We start from the raw sequence: 26479 nt of genomic DNA, 5'->3' as shown, positions 1-26479 counted from the left end.
ACCAAGACAACACAACAGGAGCTAAATCATGTCATGAAACCAAGGTTTGGGTCAGGAAAAAAAATTGGAAGACAAGAGCTGTCATGTATGATGTAGTAATTCTTTTGCCATTTACATTCGCTACTTCAATTTAACTTCTTGAACCATCATTAGTTTAGAGGAGCAAGTAAAAAGCATTCTGCTAGATAGACCAAAATGAGGGAACTGAACAGATGGAGAAGAAGTTGGGATGGAACATGAGTGGCAAATTCAGGCAATGGAGAAAGAAACAAGCAAAAAGAAGTAATTGGGCATCGTTTGATTGCTAAGATGAACAACACCATCCTTTTTTAGTCCCTGCATTGCCTTCTTGATCCCCATCTCCCTTTAAAACCACGGTCTTCCCGTTTCCCAGCTCGGGAGCACCTGGTTTATTGAGTTCTTGCGACATCATAACTTTCCGGCTTAATATATTGTAGATCTCTTTAACAACTGTCTGAAAGGCAGCAGCAACATTGGAGGAATCGAGCGCTGAAGTTTCCATGAAGAACAAACCCTGCGCCTCTGCCAAGGCCTTGCCTTCTGCTGTCGATACCTCTCTGGCATCCTTGAGATCAGATTTATTCCCGACAAGAATTGTTACTACATTCATGTCAGAATGAGCTGTGCAAAAGAAAACCAATCAAAAATCAATCTTCCATTTGAACGGAAAAGTACCAAAATAACTGGTGTAGGCATAGAGGTTCAAACAACAAATCAGTATGCAAAGCTAGTCATAATCATAATTTTACAGAAGGACTATCACCAAATAGTGGTCAAACCAAACATCAATCTGTACAGGAAAGATAACAAGATCCAAATATCCAGCCAATGTTGTTATGAAACTTACTATGAAGTTCGTTAAGCCATTTGCCAATGCTGTCAAATGTTTGGCGCCTGCTGATGTCATAAACCAGTAGAGCTCCAACTGCACCTCTGTAGTATGCAGAAGTTACAGCCCGAAATCTCTCCTGACCTGCTGTGTCCCAGATCTGTGCTTTAATTTCCTTTCCATTAATATCCATCTTTTGGGTTTGGAACTCTACCCCTATTGTTGACTTTGAGCTAGGGTAAAATTCATTTCTAGCAAATCTTGCAAGCAAATTTGATTTCCCAACAGCCGAGTCACCAATTAAAACAATCTTAAAAAGGTAATCATCTGCTTTGTCATCCTCAGAGTAAAAGGCCATCTTTCAGCTTTTACAGAATTGCTAATCTACAGAAGCATATCAATAATGACTAGCCTTCTGAAGTGCAGATCTTTTCAGGGGAGCTTATATATTTACCAAAGGAAGATCAAAAGCTCCCCTATACAAGACGAGGAAATGGAATTAGAATATCCAAAAATGAGGGCAGAATACGAAGGAAACTTGAAAGGCAGGGAAGGAATATAATAGGACAAGGGCAACAGTTAAGTAATTAAATAGAACATGTTGGCACCCAAGCAAATATCTATCTTCTGAAGCTAATGTTGGCGGGCCTCATGAAAGTGTAGTAAGTAGTAACATCTACTCCATCCTCTGCTTCCTGCCACTTGTGTAATTCTACCAGGTGCTTTTTCTTAGTGGAATCCAGTATTGCTCTTCAAAATCAGAATCACAGTCCCTGCAATATCAAGAAAGCATCAGCATCTAATTTACCATAGTTTAAGATAATGTACCCCTGTAAAAAGAAAGTAAAGAGAAGAAGATCAAGTGTAATGGAGCCAGAAGCTTGAGAATTTAAAGCAACACTTTCTCTTCAGGCATTAAGCTAACTCAATTGGCCATAATTTTTTTCAAAACAAGGGGTTCCTTTCTCCTCTATCCCTTATTTGACTCCATTAACAGCCTTTCTCCCTCTATATTAATCCAACTGCATCTCACCTCCTGTTTCGTGCTTCTAAGCTCACCACAGGACCACACAGTTGTGGCCAGATCCTTCTAGCAATCTACCCAATAAAATTTCCATGCAGTTAACACATTATGATCTCAAAACACCATATTAACCACAGATATGACATATGGAGATCAGAAGAAAACGGGTAAAAAAAAAATTCAAATCAAATGAGAAAATTAATGTCATCTTTTTGGACAAGTTGCGATTCTTCCCTGAAGAAACCTAAGAACACTCTTGTTACTCGTCACTCAAAGGTTACTGTCTCCTGGTACCTGCTTCTCTTCTACATTATGTTTTCTAAATAGCCATAGAATTATTTGCATTATTGCTCTACAGAAACTTACTGCTTCCATTCGTCTGAAGCCATAAATACATGGCTAGCACAAATGAACTAATTGTCATTGTATACAATCAAAGCTTGATGATCTCATTAACCATACAATTATGCACTAGAGCAAGGAAGAAAGAAAACCTCCGGACTACAGAGGCCGATAACTACATATCAAACAAGAAGCACACAACCCAACAACTTTAAAACTCAAAACATTGTAAGAAATCCAAAACAAAATTCCACTCAATCAACCTTTAAAGACTACATAGACAAGTAATTTCAATGTTAAAGACTCCACAGACAAGCGCCGTGATTTTTTCCAATCCTGTCAAATTGTAAACAATAAGCACTACAAGCTGCACATAAAGTCAACATTTTTATGCACAGTGATGTTCATAGTCAACAAAAGCAGTCATTACAGCAAAACAAAACATGCAAAACTAAGCTGTAAACACGATCACCTTAAATTTAAACAAAAATCCATAAAGGATTAGACCAATTTGAACCCAAAAAACAACATTACAACAAATTACAGATCATGTAATAACATCAAAAATGCGATTTTCCACCACGTTTTCAAATTTTATTGAGACCCCAGATGGAAACTTAACAAAAAATGAATAATCCTAAATTCTTTAAGCAACTACTAACTAATGAAGCACAACAAAAATTAACATTGAACAAAAAAAGGGCCAACAAAGAGAATAAGAAAAAAGTACCTTTTTTATGGCTTCCGAAGATCAAATCACGAAATTGAATAGCGAAATGGATCTGGCGGGATATTAAGAAAAATAAATTATTTAGCAATGGCGTTTGTTTACTTGAAAAATCAAGCGATTTTAGAAAGAGAAGCTAACGACAGAGAGTCGCGGCAGGAGACAGGCAGAGAGGGGGGGGGGCTTTTCTTCTCTTTTTTTTTTCTTTTTTTTTTTTGTTCAGAGTGCCTGTCTATGTCTAGTTTTAGCCGTTTAGGATATGTAATTAATGAGCTAATTATATTAATAATGTGATAAATAGAGATTGTTACTTTTCTTGTTGTTTAATTTTTATTTTTTATTTCTATTTTGGACTTTTGTCGAATCAATAGACAAATAATTTTTAAAAAAAATTTTATATACATCGGATGGTTTGTTTTTAACATGATTGAAGAGATAAATTTAATTTTAATGCGTAAATGTTGACTATAGAATATCCAATCTGTTTGAGATTTTTAAGTTCGAGTCATGTTAATGATTTTTCAGAAAGATAATATATTTTCATTTAATTAGTGTCATTAATAAATAAATTATAAATTTGACTTTTAAGTTTCTTTAAAAATATATAATTTTTTTCATTGAATATATGATAAATACACCCATTTTTTCACCATAAAAGAATATTATTGTTTGATTGTGAATATTATTCTCCAAAATAAATATAGAAAATATAAGATTTGTAACTTTTTTTTAATCTAGTGCCGTTTTGATTAGAGTTGTAATGTTGTATGGTGAAGAAAAAAAGGAGTTCATGAGATTATACAAATAAATTATTTATCTAATACTATTTTTGATTTGAGCATGGATGATAAAAACTATCCAAAATTATTTTGAAATTTTTTAATCAAGTTTGATTTTCTTTAATTTTATTAAAAAATTATTAATTTAAAGTAAAGAAAAAATAAAATAAAATTTAATTTTTTCAAAAATATTTTTAAAACGCAAAATCAAACAGGGTCTAAGTTAATTGGATCATACTGAGATAACTATAATACAATTTAATTTAAAGCTCGTGTTATATAAATGATATAATTAGAAGATTTCAAGTTTAACCCGCTGAGTTAGGTTAATGATATTGTTAAAAACTTCTTTTTAGTTTGAGTATTATTTTTTTTCATATAAAAAAATTACGGTCTCGCCACAATATAACATGAAAAATTATCTAGTAAATATTAAACCAGAGAAATCTTGTTACTTAGTTAATTGGTGAATCATGTGCATAAATCCATATTAATAACCTAACACATGAGGATAAGATTGTTTGTATATTATTTAATATAGTGTTTGGTTATTGTCTTAGAATAAAAAATATAAAAATAGTATAGATATAATTTGTCTATGAAAACATATTTTTTTACTTTTCATGTTTTAAAAATATAAAAATTTATTTTAAAAATAATTTTTTTATATAATTTTTTTTATTTTTTCAACTAAACGTAATTTTATTCTCAATGTCTCTCTCTATGATCCCACGAAAAATAACCCTATGCTACCTAAAATTTCATTTAATTTGATAAAAACATTTAAATACTAGATTATAATTTTTTTTCCCCCCACTAATGAGACAATCTTATAGCATTCACATCATAGCCCTAATGTGATTTGACAAGACTAGAAGAAACAAGAAAAGACCTAACAAGATCTTAATCTTCGTGCATGTTTTGTCAAAAAACATATTGATGAACCATAAACTTGGATCATACAACATGTGTGTTTGTGTTTAAACCAAACACTTTCTAGATGAACTCATGTATGTTTTGATGGAACAACCTCAACCATTTCTAGGTTTCCATACAAAATATGTGCACTTAGTGTACTTTGCAATAAACTAGAAATAAATCTTTTATGGATACTTTTGTCATATTTTTTATTTGTTTTTATATTTTAAAAGTATTTTTAAAAAAAATTAATTTTTTTTATTTTTTTCTTTGCTGAATTAATATTTTTTGATGTTTTTAGATCATTTTGATGCGCTGATATCAAAAATAATTTTTAAAAAAAAAAAATATTATTTTGATATATTTATGAGTGAAAAACACTTTAAAAAGCAACCGCAACCACACTCCTAAATAAAAATTAAGAATTAGTTCGGATCAAATAATTTTTTTATGTATAAAAACTAATTCAAGAATACTCTAACCATTTTAAAAAAAAATCAAAATTGATAGTTATCAATTTGAATCATGTTATGCGAAAGATCCATAATTATTAAACTCAACTTAACTCGTGTATTAATGCATGATACATAATTTATCTCGAATTGATTTTTATTTTAAATCAAATTTAATTAATTTGATCAATTTAAGTTATTTGATGAGCTGATTCACAATTTGATTGACCTAGATTAAAACCATGTAGGTCAAAACTTCAAGGAATTTTTAAAAATTGAAATGAGCTTTTTTAAGAGTGTGGTTGTAGTTGCTTTTCAAAATGCTTTTTCGTGTTAAAATGTATCAAAATAATATATATTTTTTATTTTAAAAAAATTTATTTTTGAGATCAGCGCATCAAAACAATCCTAAAATACAAAAAAAAAAATTAATTTTTAGCAAATAAAAAACATTAAAAACACATGCACAACCGCGTTTTCAAATATTTTAGAAGTACCCGGATTGACCCAATAACCCTTAGGATGATCCAATAATTTAGTGATTGTAACCCCTTTCTAGATTAAACTGTGAACCGGATCTGAATTGCCCTTTTTTGAAGACATTAATTTTACATGGTGAGCCTTTCCTATCAACATGTCGCCATTAATATTACCATCACTGTTAAACAAGCAAATTATAAGAATTCTTGTAAAGCATAAGGCGGGCCATGGACATAAACGTGAACCATTACTGTCAAGATATCTTTTAATTTTCTATGTTGATTTCACTGAAAACAATTTAAGTCATATTTTCCATTAATTATTATCATCCCTAATAAGTTATACACTCACTCACTCTAGAAATGGTGAAATTGACTGAATTACTCAAATATTCATAAAATTAAATTAAAGTTAACTGAATCAAATGATTTTCAAAAAATTTCAAAAAATTTTAATTGAAATATCTTAAAAATAAGTTCGGTTAAGTTTTAGTTTTGATTTCTGATTTTACAAATAAAAAACATATAGAACAAAAAAAACCCATTAATTAAATTGAATTTATTCTATTATTAAAAATATAAAACCAAACCCATAGATTTAATTTAATTACCAGTTTTGTTTAGAATTTTGAAAAAAAAAAATCAGATTGGTTGGATTTTTTTTTTGTTGTTGTCCAAACCAAACTATTTGAACCGAAATTCACCCTTCATTACATCCCTACCTCCATCAATAAACGAATATACTCTATTTTATCATCATGAATTTGAATGTAAAAAACAAATAATGGAAAAAAAAAGGACTTTTAAAAAAAAAACTCTTGACAGATATACTATACCTAATTTATGGTATTGATATTGCATTGTCAATTCTCTAGCATTTAAGGCATCAGCAGAAGGGTTATACGAGCTCCTGGTTAGGTATAGCTACAATCCAAAGAGGGACCCCCACCTTCCATACATCTCCTCTCTTAGATTGCGTGACGTTGATTTTTTTTTTAAAATTAATATTTTAATATTTTTAAATTCTTAGTTACAGGTTGGGTATTAAAAATAAATTTTAAAAGATAAAAAAAATTTAATATATTTAAAATAAAAAACATTTTAAAAATCCTACAACATAAATGATTGATCGCACGAAAAAAACTTGTGAAGTACAGGATAGAACATATTTTCGAGGTGAATATCTCAATGTGGATTTGACTATTCAGGAATTTTAAAGAGTTATAATTAGGTTTGCTTTGTGTGGCTGCTGTGTGCTGTGTTATAAGATCATGAACTATTGGATGTTTTGGGCTAAAATGCTATTTATTTAAAATTATTCTTTTATATTATTTTTAATACATTTTAAAATAAAAAATATTTTTAAATATAATACTTGCAACATTTTTAAACAGGTCTTCAATAATATAATGCAGTGAGGCTTGGTTTGTGCTGGGTTAATGAAAAAACATTTTTTTTTTTTAAAAAAATAATATTATTTTAAAATTTTATTTTCAAATAAAAGCTGGAGTTAATATGTATCAATTTCCCCTACCAAAAATCAAGTAAAACAAAAACGCTTAACCAAGTTGGTTTTTAGATATGGGCTACGAGCACAAGTCACCAAGAAGGTTGGATCGGCTTGAAGCTGCTCAGCCCATTTAATTACTAAATTAATAAATAAACAAAACTATGAAACCTCACAACAAATGTCAAGATGGCCGAGTTGGTCTAAGGCGCCAGTTTCAGGTACTGGTCCGAAAGGGCATGGGTTCGAATCCCATTCTTGACATTGTTTTTTAATTTCATGATAATAACATTTAAATTCTTTATTTTCTTAAATTAATTTCATGTAAAATTAATGATTTTTGAACATATAAACTGTATTTTTCAAAAATTAAAACATTTACTGTTATTAATTTATTTTTGGGTCTAGATTATTGAATTTAAAATTAATGAAATACAATTAATTACTTCTCCATTCATTAAAATATATGAAAATGATCGCTTCTATCTCATATCCACAAGATATTATAATTAATTAATGAAGCATGATCAATTATAATCCTACTACCCAAATAAGTTTATTGATTTATCCTATAATATCAACTATTAATACTTCAGATATATCATATTAATAGATTTTACCAAATATCAACTCTGTAATGACCAAGATTCTTCTCTCTCTCTCTCTCTTTTTTTTAAATAAGACATGTTTGAGAAATAGCATCATTATATATATATATATATTATGTTTTAAAATTTATTTTTGTTATCAGCACATCAAAATAATTTAAAAATATAAAAAATATATTTTTAAATAAAAAATATTTTTTGAATTTTTTATCAATCTTCATTACGACTGCACTCCTAATTTGAGGTGAGAAGAGATTATAAGGATTTAAAGATAAATTAGTTTAGAAGAGAAATTTTAATATAATGAAAATCAATATGTGGATATATATTATTCAAACCAATTTTTTGGTATGTTTGGTAACTTATAGATACAATTCTCTATCCTCTAAAAAAAAACTAATTTGCTAATTTTCTGATTTGAAAGCTGATATGTAATGATTATTTAAAATTAAGTATAACAACATGTGGTCCACATTCCATATTTCAACTTTCTTTGAAATTTAGTATTTGAAAAAATATTATAGATGATCTTTTTTTAATAATATATATATATACACACACACACACTGTATTTAAGAACATAAAAATAAATATAAGAGAGATAAACATTTTTAGTGAAAAAGATGTAAGGTGTTGGGAGAAAACTAGGTGTGGTAGGTGTTTATGGATAACCATAAAAAATAAGTAAAATTAAAGAACAAGAAGAAGATTTGAGAGGAAGACAATATTATTAAAAGTTTTCTCTTGTGTATTCTTCTTCAAGAACACTAAATTATGCTTTTGATTACAAGCTTATTTATAGGTTCCAAATCCTAGATAAATAAGAAATTAAACTACTCAAAGAAAATTGTAATATGAATAGTAAACGTATTATGTCACCTTAACTAGTCTGATTATTTTTGAACTAATTGACCAACTCATTTAATTGCTTGTATGTGAATACTTTTATTGTATAGACAACATATTTATAGGGGCATTTTACAAATCTGTTCTTCAAGAAATAATCATCAATACTATTATACTAATCCCTTGGAGCTTGTTTTAATCCATATAAGACTTTGTTTAACTTTAAAACATTTTCTAAATATCCCTTCACTTCATAACCCATAAGTTGCTTAATGTAGACATTCTCCTTAAAAAAAACCAATTAGAAAGGATGCTTGACATCCATTTACTAGATCTTTCAATTATGTTGAGTTGTTGTGACAATGATTAATCTAATAGTCTTTGATCTAACAACTAGATCTAATACTTCATCATAGTCAATCTCATGTTTTTTACTATAGTTTTTTTTCACTAACCTTTCTTTGTACCCCTCCATTTCTTCTTTGGCATTCTTTTTTTTTTTTTTGTAAATTCACTTGACACTATAAACTTTTTATTATTATTATTATTATTATTATTTTAGAAATCAATTTTCATATGTCATTCTTCTTAATCGATACAATCTCCTTATCCATAGTAATTTCTCCATTTTTCATCCTGTACTGCTTCTTCAAACACTGGAGGATCATATGTAGCATGATGATAATATAGTGTTACATTATCATCAATAGAGTTAGTTACCTCATATAAGTCATAAAGGCTCTTCATCTTTCTTGGTGGACTAGGTGGGCTGCCATTACTGGAATTTCCATTAGAAAAGAAAGATAAGGGTGAAATTGAGTTCATTGGTGATTATAAAGGTGTAGCTATAGGTTCTTGATGATATTCATATCTCTTATTCTCTTCATTAAGAACTGATAAAAAATCATTCTTCTCACCATCAATTACCTTTCAATCCCACACTCATTCTTCATTAAATTTGACATCTCTCCTAATCCCTGTTTTTTTTCATTGGAATTGTAAAGCTTATATCCTTTAGACTTTTGATCATAGCGCACAAAAATCATCTTTTTGCTCTTGTCATCTAGTTTGATCTTTACTTGATCATTTACATGCACATAACCAATGCTTTCAAACACTTTCAAGTGAGTAACACTTGACTTTCTTCCATTCCATGTTTCTTGTGGAGTTATGCAATTCAAGTATTTTGTAGGACACCTATTTAACAAGTAAACAACACAATCTCTAGCTAACCAATTTGCTTTATTCGGTCGATCGGTTGACCTATTGATGTTGCCTTAACCTCCTCTTCCAAATCTACCTCTTCCTCATTTTCCTTTATCTTGTCCACACCCTCTACCTCCTTGAGTATATCCAGAATCATCTTGCTTCTCTTTTGAATAGTGTATTGAAAAGAGTGCTTATACTCCTATATCTTCTTGAATGTCATTAACTATATCTTCATAGGTTTGTAGTTTTCTAATGAGTCCTTGAATTGTAAGAAAATTCAAATTTTATGACTCCTCTATCATGACCACAACATAATGCAACTTTTTTTGCCGCGAGCGTATAATATTTTCTACCATACGTGTTTCCACAATCTTCTCCTTATATCTTTTTATTTGATTGTATATAGTCAGCACTCTAGCAAAGTAATTTGAAATACTCTTCGATTCAAATATATGTAACTTTTCAAAGCTACCTCATAACTTTTGTAGGCGTACCTTTTTGACATTGTCACCTCTTTGGTTTGAGTGTTGCAAAACTTCTTATGCTTGGTTGATGATGGTTGCATTAGCCACTATTTCAAAAGTGAGGTTATCTAGACATTGGTGGATGATTGTGAATGCTTGTTAATCCTTCCTTTGTGCCTTTTGCACAACGTCCAACATTACTTCTTTTATAAGCTCGTCAAAGCTCTTTTCAACTGTTTCTCATACATCTTGGGAACCTAGCCAAGCTTTCACATTAGTACACTAAATTTCATAATTATTCTTTTTCAAACAAGGAAATTAAAAGGGATGTTTATATTGGCCATGTCGAATAATAAAAAACAAGCTCTGATATCACTTGTTGGAAGAAAATTAGGTGTGGTGGGTGTTTATGGATAGCAAAACAATAAGTAAAACTAAGAACAAAAAGAAGATTTGAGAGGAAAACAATCTTATCAAGTGTTTTCTCTTGTTTATTTCTCTCTGCACACACTAAATTATGCTTTTGATTACAAGCCTATTTATAAGCCCCAAGTCCTAGATAAACAATGGATTAAATTACTAAAAGAAAATCCTAATCTAAACAGTAAATATATTCTGCTAACTTAACTGGTCAACCAATTTTTCTTCTCAGATAAACCAAAAACTGATTTATTTTTAACATAAAAAACATGTATATCTTATTCCCTAGCCAAAAGCTACCTTAAATATCCTTCCCAAAAAGATAGCAAAACTTATCCATTACTTTTTATGATTAGGAAAGGTGCTGTATATGACTAATCAAAAAATATAATGCGACTCCCTCATGTCAATTTCCTTAATTAAAATCTGAAAATAAAGATAATGATATCTCTAAATCATATATAATTAATATTAGAATAAAATCATATGGTTTCCATAAGTGTTCATTTTCTCCTATAAAAGTAGTAGTGTTTTTGATAAATCAATGGTAATTCACTAGGTCCAAACCCTTTTGAAAAACTGAAAAATTTTCATTAATTAGTTTCTTTGCACTGTATACTCACTCAGATAAGAGACTTTAAGGCGGGTGAAACACTGAAAAAATAAAATAATGGTGGAAGGAGGTGTTGTGAAAGCAGCGGACAAGACAGAATTCACAGAATGTTGGAAGGTAACATGGAAGACTCCTTATATTATGAGGCTTGCTTTCTCCGCTGGAATTGGAGGTCTTCTTTTCGGCTACGATACAGGTACATATATAGATTCATTTGATTTTGAATCAGATTAACGTTTTGTGTTTTGTTTCTGGTTACATCGAAAATTCAGAACTAACATGTATTTGTTTATGGGGTGCAGGGGTTATTTCTGGTGCCTTGCTTTACATTAAAGAGGATTTTGAGGCAGTTGGCAGAAACACCTTTCTACAGGTGAATTTCTCTCCATTTTCTGAATCACAAAAAAGGGATATCTTTTCCTGTAGTGCTGATTTGATGTTCATTTTCTTGTTCTGCAGGAATTGATTGTGAGTACTTGTGTTTTAGGAGCAATTTTTGGGGCTGCAATTGGTGGATTTTGCAGTGACAGTTTAGGGAGGAGAAAAACCATTTTAGTTGCAGATTTTTTGTTCTTCGTTGGTGCAATAGTCATGGCTGTTGCTCCACATCCATGGATTATTATTGTCGGAAGATTTCTAGTTGGCTTAGGAGTTGGAATGGCATCCATGACTGCCCCTCTTTATATATCAGAAGCTTCACCTGCACGAATTCGAGGTGCTCTTGTTAGCATGAATGGCCTGATGATTACCGGGGGACAGTTCTTGGCTTACCTCATCAATCTGGCTTTCACTAGGGTGACGTAATTCGAAGCATAACCCTTTTGCTAGCTTCGACTTTCTGAAACTGACAACAAGTTATAATCTGTCATGGCTTCATGCATGTTTCAGGCTCCTGGAACTTGGCGTTGGATGCTTGGGGTGGCCGGAACCCCTGCTCTAATTCAATTTGTGCTGATGCTGTCGCTTCCTGAGTCTCCTAGATGGCTCTACCGAGCGGTAATAATTCCTTCTTTCTCAACAAAATTTGCATGTACTTTGTTTCAATCTTTAGACAGCAATTGACTTGGTCTATAGCAAAAGAAGGGAGAAGGAGGGCTTTTCAAACTCGAGGTTATAGTTCTAAACATAGAAAAAATCTCTATGTTTTATAAAATTTGAATAAAATGAATTTTTGTAACAAAACTAAGACATGGGTATGTTTAAATAGAAGCTAAAATCGATATATCTAATTAAAACCAATTTAAATTAAAATTTTGAAACCTTACGAAGAAATTAATCTTAAAATAAATAGGAAAATAAAGAAAAATTATCAACATTAAATTCTGAACCGAACTTGAATATGAAAACAGCCTTAGTCGACAAAAACAAGCTAACCTTTATAGCAAACTCTTAGCTCGATACAGAGATTAAATTTAAATATATGATTATTTTTTTTGTTAAAAAATTCGTTTGTTTGTGCTTCATCCCCCCCCCCCTCTACAGAACAGGGTTGATGAGGCTAGAACTATTCTCGCGAGAATATATCATCCTGATGAAGTTGAGATTGAGATAAATGCCTTGAAAGAATCCGTTCAAAATGAAAAGGAAATTGAAGATTCTATTGGAACAACCACACTCTCTAAGGTGAAGGGTGCTTTCAAAGACCCTGTTGTCCGCAGGGGACTCTACGCAGGCATTACAGTTCAAGTTGCTCAGCAATTTGTGGGCATCAACACTGTCATGTATTATTCCCCGACCATAGTTCAGTTTGCTGGATTTGCTTCAAAATCAGTGGCCTTAGCCCTTTCTCTGGTTACCTCTGGCCTCAATGCTCTAGGCTCCATTATTAGCATGCTTTTCGTTGACAGATATGGGAGGAGAAAGTTGATGATTATCTCAATGTTTGGCATCATTACTTGCCTTGTGGTTCTCGCGATCGTGTTTCAACAAGCTTCCATCCATTCTCCGGGGATTAGTCAAGTAGAATCTGCACATTTTGGTGCCAACTCTACATGTCAAAGTTATTTCTCTAATGTAAATAAAAATAAATGGGACTGCATGAGTTGCTTGAAAGCACAATGTTCTTTCTGTTCTAATGCTGAAAACCAAGTAAGTCTGTTCACCCCTCGCCCTGTTTTTGGCCAATTCTGAAACCGATACGAAATGATAGAGAGTAATATAGACTTATTCCTATAACCTCACCCAAACTGCTTAAGCTTTTAATTATCAGAAACTGGTTGATTAAACAGTTACAGGGTAGAAATTTTTGGGTTAAGATGGTTTATTAGCACTAATTTGATGTGTTCTCTTCTGTGATAGTACCATCCTGGAGCCTGCCTAGTTTCAAACGAGGATTTAAAAGGTTCATGTCTTGCGCAAAAACGCGTTTGGTTTGAGGAAGGTTGCCCAAGCAAAATTGGATTCTTTGCGGTTATACTTCTTGGCTTGTACATTGTTTCCTACTCGCCCGGAATGGGAACTGCGCCGTGGATCGTAAACTCGGAGATATATCCACTGAGATATAGGGGTGTAGGTGGAGGAATAGCAGCAGTGGCGAACTGGACTTCAAATCTGATTGTGAGTCTAACCTTCTTAACACTCACTGAAACCCTCACCGTTGCCGGAGCCTTCCTGCTATTCGCTGGAATTTCTTTCCTTGCACTTACCGCCATCTTCTTCTTGGTACCTGAAACCAAAGGTCTACAATTCGAGGAGATTGAGAAGATGCTGAAGTCTGGGTTCAGACCAAAACTATTCGGTAAAAACACAAAAGGAGCCGATTCTGTCTGAATTTAACTCGGAAAAAAACACCCTTTTCTAGCATTATATAGCTAGAATGCTTTGCCATTGGCACATTATTTTATGTTGCTGGTGCATTACTTTGTATCTCATTGGGTATCTGTAATAATGGTTTCCTCCTGTTCTGCAATCATTTTTAATTTCCTAGTTAGTTTAAGTTCTTGCTACTATGAACTTGCTGATGAGCTCTGCTATTATCAAAGCACAGCCCAAACAAGATTTTATTATTTCCATGTGAATTATGTCCTATGTCTCCACGAAAATGAAGGGATTTTACTGGTATTGTTCACTATTTGGTGCAAAAGCCTGCCTCATGATTTCTAGCTTTTAAATTCGAATTAGCAAAATCGATAGATAAGAGAAAAGCATGAGCTCAAGATTAGAAAAATCTTCTGAAGATGGGAAAAAGGGCATCCATGAAATCTCAATTAAGCTCTGACATTACCTTTTCTCATCCCAATCCATTGACAAGGTGCCATCAAAGAAAGCAGAGAGGCAGGTAAGACTCCATGGTCTGTATGTATGTAAAGAGAAGGAAGTTCTTGATGCAGACCATTGCCTCCTATATGCAGGAGATCGAGAAGAACACGCAACTTTGGACTCACAGCACTTTTAGGGCACATAAAAGGAAGTCCCTTTAGGAAATATCATATTTTTCATTGAAATTTTCTTTGATTTCTTTTGATATAATATTCAATTGGAAGATAATAATTTGCAGTGCTTTGTTTCCACAACTTATTCTATGGCTAATACATGGTTATGTGGGGCTATAAAAAACAAATACAGTAATTTTCTAGGTCAATAACACTGTCTATTACCATGATATAACACAATAAATATTATTATTATTATGACTAAAACACCAATTTTTCCACAATAATACTTATCCGTAAGATTCATGCATGGAATCCAAAAAAAAAAGGAGAAAAAAAGAGAGAGGGAAAGGAAACATTCCTTTCGGCCAAACTTGATGCTGTTGCAGGCCCATTTTTGTTTGTCATGAACTCATGGATGACTTTTCATCTCTTAAAATTATTTAATCAAGAGAATATTTATAGAGCACATGTTTTCCTTTAAATAAAGTTTATGACCATTCAAACACGGAAGGAGATATCTCTGGAAAAGTTGATGTGATTTTCATGTCGTTTTCATATATTATTTTTATTTTTTAAAATTCCATTAAACTTAAAGATAATATTTTAATATATTTTTAATTAAAAAATATTTTGCACCCAAAACATACACTAAATATATTAAATATATAAAAACAATGTTTTTCTTAAACCAATAATAAATTAACAATTATTTACTAGGTGTTTATTATCCGGTTTTGGTTTGGATAAAAAATCTAGAATGAAATTTTTAATTTTTATAAATTTTGATATAGATTGAAAAACCCGATTTCTTTAAATAAGTTTAATGTTTTTGGTTTTTAATGGGTCTATTTTAAATTTCACTTTAATAATTTATTATTGGAATAGCTGTTTTAGGTTTATTTTTTTATTTGGCTTTTTAAACCAAGCCAGCCCAACTCCATCAAAATTCTTAAACATAGAATCAAACTAAGATTTTCAATCTATTTCTAACAAAACGAAGTTAAGTGTTCTCAAGTATTTATAGTGATTAATTGGAAATGAAATGGATCTTAGACTCGGACTGAAGATTCCTTATTTATCAGAAAGATGACCTCAATAAGGATTTTGAGAGCAAAATACTAGACATATCTGTAAATAAAAGCATTTCAATTAATTTTTATAAATAAAAGCAAAATACTAGACATAATTCTATGTTTTTTATATATATTTTTCAATTAATTTTCATGATTTTCTGCCCTATTTTTTTTTAAAAACCCCTAGTTATTCAATGCGTTTATTTTGATTCTCACCTATTTATCTTTGTTTTGCATTTGCTAACAATTAAGATTTTGAAAGGTAATTTCATAAAAAAAAATATATTATTATATATATATATTTATGAGTTTATTTAAAAACATGATTGTAGTTATTTTTTAAAATAATTTTTAATTAGAAATATATCAAAATGATATTTTTTTTATTTTTTAAAAAAATTATTTTTAATATTAGTGTATTAAAATAATCTAAAAATATTAAAATAATATTAATTTAAAATAAAAAAATATTAAATTTTTTAAAAAATATTTTTAAAACATAACCACAAATATTACCATTATTTATACATTCAAAGAAGGAAATTTGTTTACAAGGTAACATCACCCTGTCAAAAATTTTACATGTGTCAAACTTCTTCTAGGACTCCTTAAATACTGTATTAATTACATGATCCAAAAATCAAGAAAACCAAGTCAATATCACCTTCTTTTTTCTGTTTTTTGATAAATCAACATTAGCAAATTTTATCTCTTTCCGTGTCATGTCATGAAAGTATAGTGTATATTTAGGACTGGTACTTTTAGCATATCCATTAGAACAGCAGAAGGCATCATTGTTTGCACCCAGAAAAGGGTTTAGAAGAAGAAGATAAACAGTCTATAGTGAAGGTAGTAACAGGTTTCATTTTCTTTTTTCTCCTTTTGGGTTGTTTTGAACGTACTCTGCGTGGTTATAATTAAGTTAATCAAAGCATAATTTGAAAGAATCTTTGTGTTTAATTTTTTTCCCAGAGACAAGGAAGTAAGACAAAGAGAGAGTGTAAATATATGAAGGATTTTTTATTTACATTTGTTTATTAGATAGATTTGGTCTGTTGTTTGATGTAGGATTAATAGTCTGTTTGACATTATAGATAGTGAAGATTCTTATTTTGATTAATTCAATGTTTTATCTTATTTTTTCATAGGAATTTGATGCTTTGTGTCAATAGTTGTCAGCGTCGATTGACCTTACTGTAAAGAGGTGTTTATGAGGTTCTGATAATTTTCAGGGCTGTGAATTTGCAGATTGTATCTCAGTTTATCAGTTAGCTCCTCTGAAATTTACTTCCATCTGCAAAAATGGTGGAAGGAGGTGTCGCCACTGCTGACAAGACAGAGTTTACAGAGTGCTGGAGGACTGTATGGAAGACTCCTTATATTATGAGGCTTGCACTTTCAGCTGGCATTGGAGGGCTCCTGTTTGGTTACGATACAGGTAACAAATTCAACTCTTGGATAGGTTTTATTAGTAGGATTAATAGTCTGTTTTCAAGACTGTCTGTCTCTTATAAGTTTGCTTTAATTTGTGGTCTTTGTGATTCATTAAAACATAGTAATGAGTCGTTTGTTATGGCAATTTTTAGGAGTTATTTCTGGTGCTTTGCTTTACATTCGTGAAGATTTCGAAGATGTTGACAGAAAAACATGGCTGCAGGTTAGTTAAAATATGTTTTACTATGTTGTTTCTTGAGAGAAAGAGATAAGAGATATTTGGGTATCATCTTTGTTCTCGCTTTGATAAGTTTGTTTCATATCGGCAGGAAACCATAGTGAGTATGGCTGTCGCCGGAGCTATTGTTGGTGCTGCGTTTGGTGGATATATTAATGACAGGTGGGGCAGGAGAGTGGCAATTTTAGGTGCCGATGTTGTGTTCTTTTTTGGTGCAATTGTCATGGCTGTAGCTCCAAAACCTTGGGTGATTGTTATCGGAAGAATTTTTGTTGGCTTGGGAGTGGGAATGGCATCCATGACTGCTCCTCTTTACATTTCGGAAGCTTCACCTGCAAGAATTAGAGGTGCTCTTGTTAGCACAAATGGATTGCTAATTACTGGAGGACAATTTCTGGCTTATCTTATCAATCTTGGTTTCACCAAGGTATGTGTTCTGACAATCACTACTTGCTCCTTAACCTCTCGAAGTTAAACAAGGTTTTAATGTCTCAAAATCGTGTTTCAGGTTCCTGGAACCTGGCGATGGATGCTTGGAGTTGCTGGAGTCCCAGCTTTGGTTCAATTTGTGTTGATGCTATCGCTTCCCGAATCTCCTCGATGGCTCTACAGAAAGGTTATGATCATGCTTCTTAAAGAAACTCCCCACATGTTTAAATCTATTATAAAACACTGAAATTTGTTATCTCGCAAAAACAATGATGTCCTCACAGACTAGTCATTCCACTCTAAGATGTTTTGTGCTACTGCAATATGTTTTTGATATTCAGGACAGGGTAGATGAGGCAAGGGCAATCTTGGAGAAAATCTATCCTGCTCATGAAGTTGAAAATGAGTTGAATGCCTTGAAATCATCCGTTGAAGCCGAGAAGGCTGATGAAGCTGCTATTGGAGAGGGCATGATAACTAAAGTGATGGGTGCATTTAAAAACAAGGTAGTTCGCAGGGGGCTCTATGCAGGTATCACTGTTCAAGTTGCTCAGCAGTTTGTGGGTATAAATACAGTCATGTACTATGCCCCAACTATAGTTCAGTTTGCCGGATTTGCTTCGAACTCAGTTGCCTTGACACTCTCTCTCATTACTTCTGGCCTAAATGCGATTGGCTCCCTTGTTAGCATGTGTTTTGTCGACAGATATGGAAGGAGAAGGTTGATGATTATTTCAATGATCGGAATCATCTCCTTCCTCGTGATCTTATCTGTTGTGTTTATTGAAGCTTCTGATCATGCTCCTAAAGTTAGTGGGATTGAAACAGCCCACTTTGGAACAAACTCTACTTGTCCGCGTTTCTTGACAGCCTCGGATGCATCAAGGTGGAGCTGCATGACTTGTTTGAAAGCTCATTGTGGGTTCTGTTCTAATGCAGTCAGCGAAGTTAGTTCTTTCACTTTCTCAATTGTTTGGCTATATACATTGTGCGTATGCTGAATTACTTAATTTTTCCACACGAACCCTTGCTACGTTCAGTGAATTGTTACTGTTAATTTGATCATACCATATCCTTTAATAACATTTTGAAGTGTACAAGTTTATCAAACTGACACCGATAATGATCTTTTTTACATGAACAGACCCATCCTGGAGCATGCCTGGATTCAACCAAGGCAATTAAGGGTGACTGCCGTGCAGAAAAACGTGTTTTTTTCGAGAAGGGTTGCCCGAGCAGATTCGGATTTCTTGCCGTCATACTCCTCGGACTATACATCATTTCCTATTCTCCTGGAATGGGAACCGTGCCATGGATTGTGAACTCAGAAATCTATCCATTGAGATACAGAGGTGTCTGTGGAGGTATTGCTGCTGTGTCCAATTGGTGTTCAAATCTCATTGTCAGCGAATCATACTTATCTCTCACCGAAGCTCTTGGTGCCGGTGGCACATTCTTCTTATTCGCCGGAATTTCTACCATTAGCCTCACATTCATCTACTTCCTAGTGCCTGAGACTAAAGGCCTGCAATTTGAGGAGGTCGAAAAGCTACTAGAGGATGGCTACAAACCAAGATTATTTAGAGGAAAGAAAGAAAAATCCAAGTACCGAGTTGAATCTGCATAAAAGAATTGCCTTTAACACCCTAGGTTGCAATTGCATCTATTAGTTGCAATTAAACAGCTCTATTGTTACTTTAATGAATAAAACTAGGGCAGCCTGTTGTTGCCAATTGACTGAATGATGCATGAGCCATGTAGCTATAACAATGAATCTTTCTCGATCAACTTCCTGCGGAGTTAATTATTTGCTTAAAGTACTAACCGTTCGTGTTTTACAAAGCTTCAAATCGGTTCGCAACCCGGAAAACAACCGCGTGGAAGGATAAGAAGGAGGAACTGACACCTGATTATTTTGATTCCGTTCAATCTTCACTTACCTTGGACTAGCTTTGAGATTGCGGCCATGAAACGGCTGGACATGAACTTCCTCGCTGACTACCTCGGGAAGTTCACACTTGGGTCAGTGAAGAAGATAGGAATGTTCAAGTGGGCTTGTCGTTTCTTGTTTCGAAAATAGACGGTTTGATTCAGAAAAATGTCCAGATAGCTGGATTATTTTTATTAAAATGATATCTAGCAGCTAAATGATTCAACTTTCACCGAGTCATGAATCACTCAGCTAGGTAAATGATCACGAGTCAATCTAGCCAGATTAACCAAGTCAATATCTTTTTTTCATTCAAAACTGGGATTTTTTTCGGAGAAAAAAAGAATATAAATGTTAATTAAACAATATACTCAATCAAATTTCTCCAGGTCCTTATCCAGCAATAATTCCAGGTCTATAATATACTTTTTCATTTTCACAAACTGCCATTTTGCAGGCATGGGAGCCAACCTTGGCAACGAAATAAATACTTGAAGCCCAAAAAAGGTCTTGATTTTCGGCTGTTCCCTTCATTAAAAACCTATATTTTGCCATTACCGGGATGTTTGTGGCGGCAGCAGAAGCTGATAGGATAAGAGCATCCCTTTCCTCAGAAATCATCTAGCAATTGATTAGTTGGTCAAAACACACAGGAAATTTTTTTCACTACTCTAACATATATTGGTCCAAATTCAGAGCAAGGTTGTTAAAATCGCGAGTTGACTTTTAAAATCTTACAATTTTACGAGTTAACATGTATATAACATGTTAAATCGGGTTAAAACTCGAAATCGGTCAAACTTAGTCAAAATTGGTCAAACTCGCTTAAAATCGGTAAAATCAGACGATTTTACGAGTTTGACCAATTTCGAGTTTTAACCTGCAAAAGCTAAAAAATTTACTACCTCCCTGTCTGAATCCCCTGACACTCCACTACATAGTTCCCACTCCCCAATCTCCCCTTTCCCCGTTGCCCAAATCTGAAATTTTCAATCTTAGCAGACTAACACTTGCATTACAGGATCTTGGGTATGAGAAAGCCTTCTACTGTATTTTAGATCGGGATAGCATGATCGGAAGATCGAAACCATGGAAAGACAGAGGTAGATGGTGATAAATCAAATAAGTAAAATAAGAGATAGAAATTCTTATATAGAGAGAAATATTGTGTTTTAGACTAACCATTTGTTAATTACAAAAAGAGACGACAAAGACTAAGAGAGAACTCGAAATACAAGTCTTGCTTGGTGGGATATTTGGACATTATTTCTAGGACTTGTTATTAACATAAAAAAGGTGGAAGGTGAGGTGACATTCGATTAAATTGATGTCATTTTGTATGTTTTTGTTCTCGTTGTCACGAGTTCATTGTATTGGTCTCTATTTTTTTTTTTTTTTTTTTAAGTTGGTGATACACCTTAAAATGTTGTATCATCTCACTAGTTGCCTGCAGTATGTTTCAAAATCTGTCCTCTAGAAAATATTCTTAAACTTTATCAATAAAACATAGTTGTTTAATCTTTTTTTTTTCTTTTTGTATTTTTAAGTTATTTAAACCATGTATGAATTTTTATTTGAATTATATATTTTAAGGTATTTGGATATTTGTATTGTTTATTTTATTTTTATTTTAATTGTGTTATATTATTATTTACTACTTGACTGAAATTGACAATATATAATTAGTTAAAATATTTTTTTCTTGCGATTTTACGATCCGAGTTTATATTATATATTTCGTATCGTGTCAAAAAAGCATTTTTAACAACCTTGATCCAGAGGCTTTTTTTATATATATTACAATATTAAAATCATAAAAAAAAACACTAGAAAATATTGATTTAATGCTTTTTTCAAATCAAGTATAGTTTTAAAAAACATCCAAAAGCCGAAGCTAAATTATTAGTAGCAAAATCAAGTATAGTTTTTTTTTTCTCTCGAGGGGGAGTAAATATACTTCAACAACAAAGGATTGTTGCTGGTGAGAAGATGGCTGCCTGCCTAACCTTTCCATAATAAGCAAGTTGTTCATTAAGAAGAAGAACAAACAAGAAATCATGTCCGTGAGCGCCAAGAATTTGGTCCCTTTGAGCCCGTTTTCTATAAAATATCAAAAACCCTAGCAAGTTGCAGGACAACACATACCTGCTATGCCAGCTGCAACACATTGAACAACGACAAGGAAAGTTTATAAAATGCTGTAAGGAAATCCATGGTGCGATTTCAGTGGTTGGTGGCTTTCTCCGAGGCTTATTTTTATGCTCTTGTTGCGATCCACTCTACAGTGCACCGCCTTCCTCCTTACTTTGGGTGTTTGGGGCGGAGTATTTTAAAAAAAATTTATTTATTTTTATTTTTTAAATATTTATTAATATCAAAAAATAAATTTGTAAAAGTAAAAAAAATATTTTTATATATTTTTAAATAAAAAATACTTTAAAAAAACTTCACCACCGTCCTAAACAACATTATCTCAAATAGACTATTAATGATCATGATGCAGAATATTATTTAAATTAAGGGTGTTTTTAAATTGAAAATATAAAAAAATCATGTTTTTCAAGATTTTTTTTTTGTTGATATAAGCTCATCAAACTCGTATAAAAAAACACATAAAAAATATTTATTTAATATATTTTCAAATAAAAAATAATTTAAACAATAAAAGCTAGCACAACAAACAAACACTTAGAAGATAATAATTATTATTTAAAATATTTTTTATTTGAAAATATATTTAAATAATATTTTTTTATTTTTTAAAATTTATTTTTAATATCAACAAATCTAAAAATATCAGTTAAAGCAAAATAAAAATCCAATTTTAACAAAAATAAAATTGAAAAATTTGGCAAATACAAATAAAGATTTAGTGTATGATTCATATTGATTAACCTGACAATTTTAAAACTGTGAAAGCAGCAAAACGCAATTTAACCACGCAGCAGTGTACTCCCATCAAAGGAAGTACAGCAGACAGACAGGCGGTGATGGAAAGCACAGAGCAGAAAAAACGACTCGACACCAAAGACAAGGAGATCAAAGGGGCCTACCATGCATGACATGTTCATGTGCTTCCATCAAATAAATATTAACTCTTCTCTTGACCTCAGATTCAAACCCCTCAACAATGGTGGAAGGCATGAAACCATTGCCTTCCTTCTGGTAGCAGAAACTCTGAGCAACAAAAATGGTAATCAAAGGAGGAAATGAACACAGATTGCCAACGCAAAATCACTCACTCGGGGTAATTCTTGACTGGGTGAACTTGCACGAGGCCTTATCAACATTATAAGATTTTAAAGATTTCTTGCCTGTTCTTTATTAGACAGAAAGCACATGACAATACAAGGTACAAGATTGCATTTTTCTGATACCAGAGACATCTCTAAAGGAGAAATCACCATGGTGGGTGAAAATCCCAGAAGATCTAGTGCCACGAGGAGAGAGATCAAGAGAATAGAAAATGTTCACAATCTTCAGAATAAGATCTAGTCAATCTAGATTGCCCACTAGCAAAGCTGAAATCAACACAACATACATGGAATCCAAGCTACAAGATGCAATAAAAACATGCTGCAAGAAGGAGCATGCTCTTTTATCTTCACTAGTTTAATTAAACAAGAACAATCAGTAAACAGAATTTGGGTCATCCAAGCGATACAAAAGGAATAAGCCCAAATTCCCATCATCAACCAACCAAAACCCGCAAATCAAACAAGTAATCCCCCTGTGGAAATTCCATCAGAATCACAAACCCCCCAACTTCCAAAACCTAGTTCAAGTCAAACTCGTACATCTAAAGCAAGTCAGTCTATGAGTATTTCTCCCTAGCTTCCCCTAATTTTCCATTTACTAATCATTCCACCCAATTTATCATCCACACTGTACAAACCATACAAAAAACACTACCTATATATACACACCAAGAACAGCCAACCGCTCATTCTAATCAGTACTAGTAATTACCTCTAAGAATAGTAAAAAAGATCAAAATCCACCACCTCATTGAGGGCTTGAAGATGAAGCAGCGGCAGACTCTTGCCTTGGTTCTCTCAAGTACCCAAGTAGCCTCTCAGCCTGCAACAACACCACCCCCACCATCAATACCACTCCAATCAAAACATTAATAACTCAAACTAATGACTACTGGGATCAAAATTAACTTGAAAAGCTGTAAAATCTAGTACTGAATCCATCAGAATCAACAAGAATTTACCTTGTTCTTAGCGGGAATGCTCCCATTCTGCGAAAGCGCAACAAGAGGAGGAATTGCACCTTCTCTGACAAGTAAGCCGCGATTTCTAACACTATCATTACATAATTGCAACAAAGTGACAACAGCAAACTCTTTCCCTTTAACAGAACCATCTTCAATAGCCTCAACAAGTGCAGCAATCCCACCTTCTTCAACGATTGTTTCTCTCCCTTCTTCAATCGCAGCCAAACTACTCAACACCACCATTGCCTTCTCCGCCATCATCCCTGCCCCTGCCTCCACCACCATCCCCACCAATGGCTTAACTGCCCCAGCAGCCACAGCCCTCTCTTTATTCTGCTTTATCGAACAAATCTTATACAATGTGGTCAATGCATCCTTCTTGCCCCTGTTCGAACCATTAATCAAAAGCGATACCAATGGCGGTATCGCCCCACAAGCTCCAATCGAGCTTTTGTTCTCTTCGATCAAAGCCAGACTAAGCAACGCACACGCCGCGTTTTGCTTAGCATTTTCAGTCCCAGATTTAAGCACATAAACAAAAGACTTAATCGCACCCGAATTCGTAATCCTCTTCTTGTTCTCCTCGTACAATGACAAGTTCAACAAGGCCGTCACCGCATGTTCTTGCGCCCACGGATCACTTTGTTTAAGCAACGGGATTAAAGCAGAAATCGCCCCCGATTCACCAATCAACGCCCTGTTATCCGCTCTATTCTTTGCCAAAAACCTCAACTTTTCCGCAGCAGATCTTTTAACAGTAATCGACAGAGACTGTAACCCGTCAACACAGATGTTCACCGTCGGCTGAAGATCCTCCGGGGAAATACTTTCAATGATTTCCGTCGAAAAAGATTCCCTTTGTAAGAACCCATGACAAGGCTCAGCTACAATTTCCATTGATGGGTTCTTCTCCTTACACCCTTCCACTTCACCATCATGCATTGGAGACGATGGCAAGCATGCAAGACGTTGCAGTTCTCCAGAAATATCAGAGCTGCAGCCAGAAAAATCAGAAAAAGCTTCTGCAATATCAAGAAACTCCTCCTCCGAGGAAGACGACGTCGACAACAAATTTTTCTTAAAACTGCCATGATTGCCATTGCTATTTTGGTTTAAAGTTTTCGCGAGCTCGCCGAGTCGCATGTCAATGACAGACTCAGTTAAGTTTTCAGAATCAAAGGGAGTTGAAGCAGCTGAGTTGTTGGGAAGTGAAGCGAAGGAGCTGGAGCTTGTCTGAAAGAAAGTAGAGCGGATGGTCCGCATGGAACGGCCGACGTGTCGGTGGATTTTGATAGGGGAAGGAGAGGCTGAGGTTAAAGGGAAGCGATTTGGAGTGGAGTATTGAGAGTGGGAATCTTGAAGGGAAACCATATTTTGGAAAAAGAGTTTTTCTTTTCCTTTTTCTTTTTGAGTTATTTCAATTCCTCCTCGAATGGAATTAAATTACCATGGAATTGGATGTTTGGAGTTTCAAGAAAGTTTCATGGTGGAGAGAGAGAGAGAGAGATGAAGGAGAATGGCTTTCGCTTTATCCAGGGGATGATGATAAAGTTGCATGGTCACAGGTGGACGCGCTTTGAGCGCTTACACAACCTTTGTTGCATAGCTTAGAGGGCATTGTTAGATTACTCGGTTTAAACTCATACATCATCGGGTCAATTCGAGTTGGCATTGTTAGATTACTCGATTTGAACTCATTCATCATCGGGTCAATTCGAGTTGGCGCTGTTAGAGTACTCGGTTTGAACTCAATCATCATCTGGTCAATTCGAGTTCTTAACTTTCGAAGTAAGTTAGAATGGCTTTTACTTGACGATAAAATTTCTCCATTTTTGCTGCAGAGTTGTTAGACAAAATATAGGGACTGATCGAGTTTAAAATCTACAATTAATCAATCCGTTCGATTAGAGTGAATTATTTTTATTAAAATAATAATATTTTTTTTTACAGGACATTAATGATGTTGAGTTTGAATTAGGAATTTGAAATCGTGGTATTGTTTTTAAAGTTTTTAATTTTAAAGAATATTAAAATAATATATTTTTTTATTTTTAAAGTTTATTTTTAAGATTATTATATTACAATTTAAAATTGTGGTAACAACTGTTTTTATTTTTTTTTAATTTTAAAACATATTAAAATAATATTTATTTTTTATTTTTTAAAAGTTTATTTTTTATATTAATACATTATAATGATTTAAAAGACATAAAAAAATAATTTTAAAAGCTCTTTGACCTCACCAAGTTAACTTGAAATCTTTAACTCGATCATAAATCGAATAAAAAAAATTGATTTGACTAGAAAACCAAACCAAAACCAAAACTTAAAACGAATCAAACTTAAAAAAAAAATAGAAAAACATAAATTTTTTTTTATCAAAAACAAAAAAAATCAAGAACAACGTAAGAACACAGAAGAACATTCAAACCATTTCTAACAACACAAATTCTAATCCAGATTAGATTTCATAAAATCAAAAGCATAAAAAGATTGGAAATCATTTAAGGATCAAAAATCTAATATACATTCACTTTGATT

The 26479-nt window shown here is 32.8% G+C and overlaps 4 protein-coding genes and 1 non-coding gene across 8 annotated transcripts; 3 read left to right on the top strand and 2 right to left on the bottom strand.

The window, feature by feature from the left end:
- Positions 1 to 153: 153 nt before the first annotated feature.
- Positions 154 to 3161, bottom strand: LOC118052872 (ras-related protein RABA5a). 3 transcript variants are annotated; one of them, XM_073409647.1, is made up of 4 exons: positions 2947 to 3161; positions 1884 to 1948; positions 869 to 1623; positions 154 to 642 (listed from the first exon to the last, which is right to left on the bottom strand). In XM_073409647.1, the coding sequence occupies exons 3-4, from the start codon at positions 1206 to 1208 to the stop codon at positions 305 to 307; spliced, it is 678 nt and encodes a 225-aa protein (XP_073265748.1). In that variant the 5' UTR covers positions 1209 to 1623; positions 1884 to 1948; positions 2947 to 3161; the 3' UTR covers positions 154 to 304. The 3 variants fall into 3 exon arrangements, with proteins under 3 accessions (XP_073265748.1, XP_034919836.1, XP_034919837.1); XM_035063945.2 differs by lacking the exon at positions 1884 to 1948; XM_035063946.2 differs by lacking the exons at positions 1884 to 1948; positions 2947 to 3161 and adding an exon at positions 2241 to 2431.
- A 4100-nt stretch (positions 3162 to 7261) lies between these two features.
- Positions 7262 to 7342, top strand: TRNAL-CAG (transfer RNA leucine (anticodon CAG)). Its single transcript has one exon. It is a non-coding gene; the product is annotated as a tRNA-Leu (tRNA).
- A 3759-nt stretch (positions 7343 to 11101) lies between these two features.
- On the top strand, positions 11102 to 14305 carry LOC118052871 (inositol transporter 4). Its single transcript, XM_035063943.2, has 6 exons — positions 11102 to 11434; positions 11541 to 11611; positions 11698 to 12033; positions 12127 to 12234; positions 12721 to 13326; positions 13537 to 14305. The coding sequence occupies exons 1-6, from the start codon at positions 11296 to 11298 to the stop codon at positions 14005 to 14007; spliced, it is 1731 nt and encodes a 576-aa protein (XP_034919834.1). The 5' UTR covers positions 11102 to 11295; the 3' UTR covers positions 14008 to 14305.
- A 2047-nt stretch (positions 14306 to 16352) lies between these two features.
- On the top strand, positions 16353 to 19574 carry LOC118052870 (inositol transporter 4). 2 transcript variants are annotated; one of them, XM_035063941.2, is made up of 7 exons: positions 16353 to 16534; positions 16934 to 17123; positions 17272 to 17342; positions 17449 to 17784; positions 17866 to 17973; positions 18128 to 18733; positions 18931 to 19574. In XM_035063941.2, exons 2-7 carry the CDS (start codon positions 16988 to 16990, stop codon positions 19411 to 19413), a joined length of 1740 nt encoding a protein of 579 aa, XP_034919832.1. In that variant the 5' UTR covers positions 16353 to 16534; positions 16934 to 16987; the 3' UTR covers positions 19414 to 19574. The 2 variants fall into 2 exon arrangements, with proteins under 2 accessions (XP_034919832.1, XP_034919833.1); XM_035063942.2 differs by having other exon boundaries at positions 16918 to 17123.
- Positions 19575 to 23277: 3703 nt separating this feature from the next.
- On the bottom strand, positions 23278 to 25795 carry LOC118052869 (uncharacterized). The gene is made up of 2 exons (XM_035063940.2): positions 23936 to 25795; positions 23278 to 23796 (listed from the first exon to the last, which is right to left on the bottom strand). The coding sequence occupies exons 1-2, from the start codon at positions 25307 to 25309 to the stop codon at positions 23722 to 23724; spliced, it is 1449 nt and encodes a 482-aa protein (XP_034919831.1). The 5' UTR covers positions 25310 to 25795; the 3' UTR covers positions 23278 to 23721.
- Between the last annotated feature and the right edge of the window lie 684 nt (positions 25796 to 26479).

Source organism: Populus alba, chromosome 6, assembly GCF_005239225.2.
Source record: "Populus alba chromosome 6, ASM523922v2, whole genome shotgun sequence".
NCBI classification, from domain to species: domain Eukaryota; kingdom Viridiplantae; phylum Streptophyta; class Magnoliopsida; order Malpighiales; family Salicaceae; genus Populus; species Populus alba.
Note: the sequence above shows the minus strand (reverse complement) of the source record. Positions and strands in the feature narration are given on the sequence as shown.

Bases quoted from the DNA above. Each gene is read 5' to 3' on its own strand.
- LOC118052872 (XM_073409647.1), bottom strand. From the start codon at position 1,208: ATGGCCTTTTACTCTGAGGATGACAAAGCAGATGATTACCTTTTTAAG. The intron at 643-868 runs GTAAGTTTCATA...TCTTTTGCACAG, and splicing joins ATGGCTTAACGAACTTCATA to CTCATTCTGACATGAATGTA.
- LOC118052871 (XM_035063943.2), top strand. From the start codon at position 11,296: ATGGTGGAAGGAGGTGTTGTGAAAGCAGCGGACAAGACAGAATTCACA. The intron at 12,034-12,126 runs GTGACGTAATTC...TGCATGTTTCAG, and splicing joins TCAATCTGGCTTTCACTAGG to GCTCCTGGAACTTGGCGTTG. The intron at 12,235-12,720 runs GTAATAATTCCT...CCCCCTCTACAG, and splicing joins CTAGATGGCTCTACCGAGCG to AACAGGGTTGATGAGGCTAG.
- LOC118052870 (XM_035063941.2), top strand. From the start codon at position 16,988: ATGGTGGAAGGAGGTGTCGCCACTGCTGACAAGACAGAGTTTACAGAG. The intron at 17,124-17,271 runs GTAACAAATTCA...GGCAATTTTTAG, and splicing joins CCTGTTTGGTTACGATACAG to GAGTTATTTCTGGTGCTTTG. The intron at 17,785-17,865 runs GTATGTGTTCTG...ATCGTGTTTCAG, and splicing joins TCAATCTTGGTTTCACCAAG to GTTCCTGGAACCTGGCGATG.
- LOC118052869 (XM_035063940.2), bottom strand. From the start codon at position 25,309: ATGGTTTCCCTTCAAGATTCCCACTCTCAATACTCCACTCCAAATCGC. The intron at 23,797-23,935 runs GTAAATTCTTGT...GTGTTGTTGCAG, and splicing joins GCATTCCCGCTAAGAACAAG to GCTGAGAGGCTACTTGGGTA.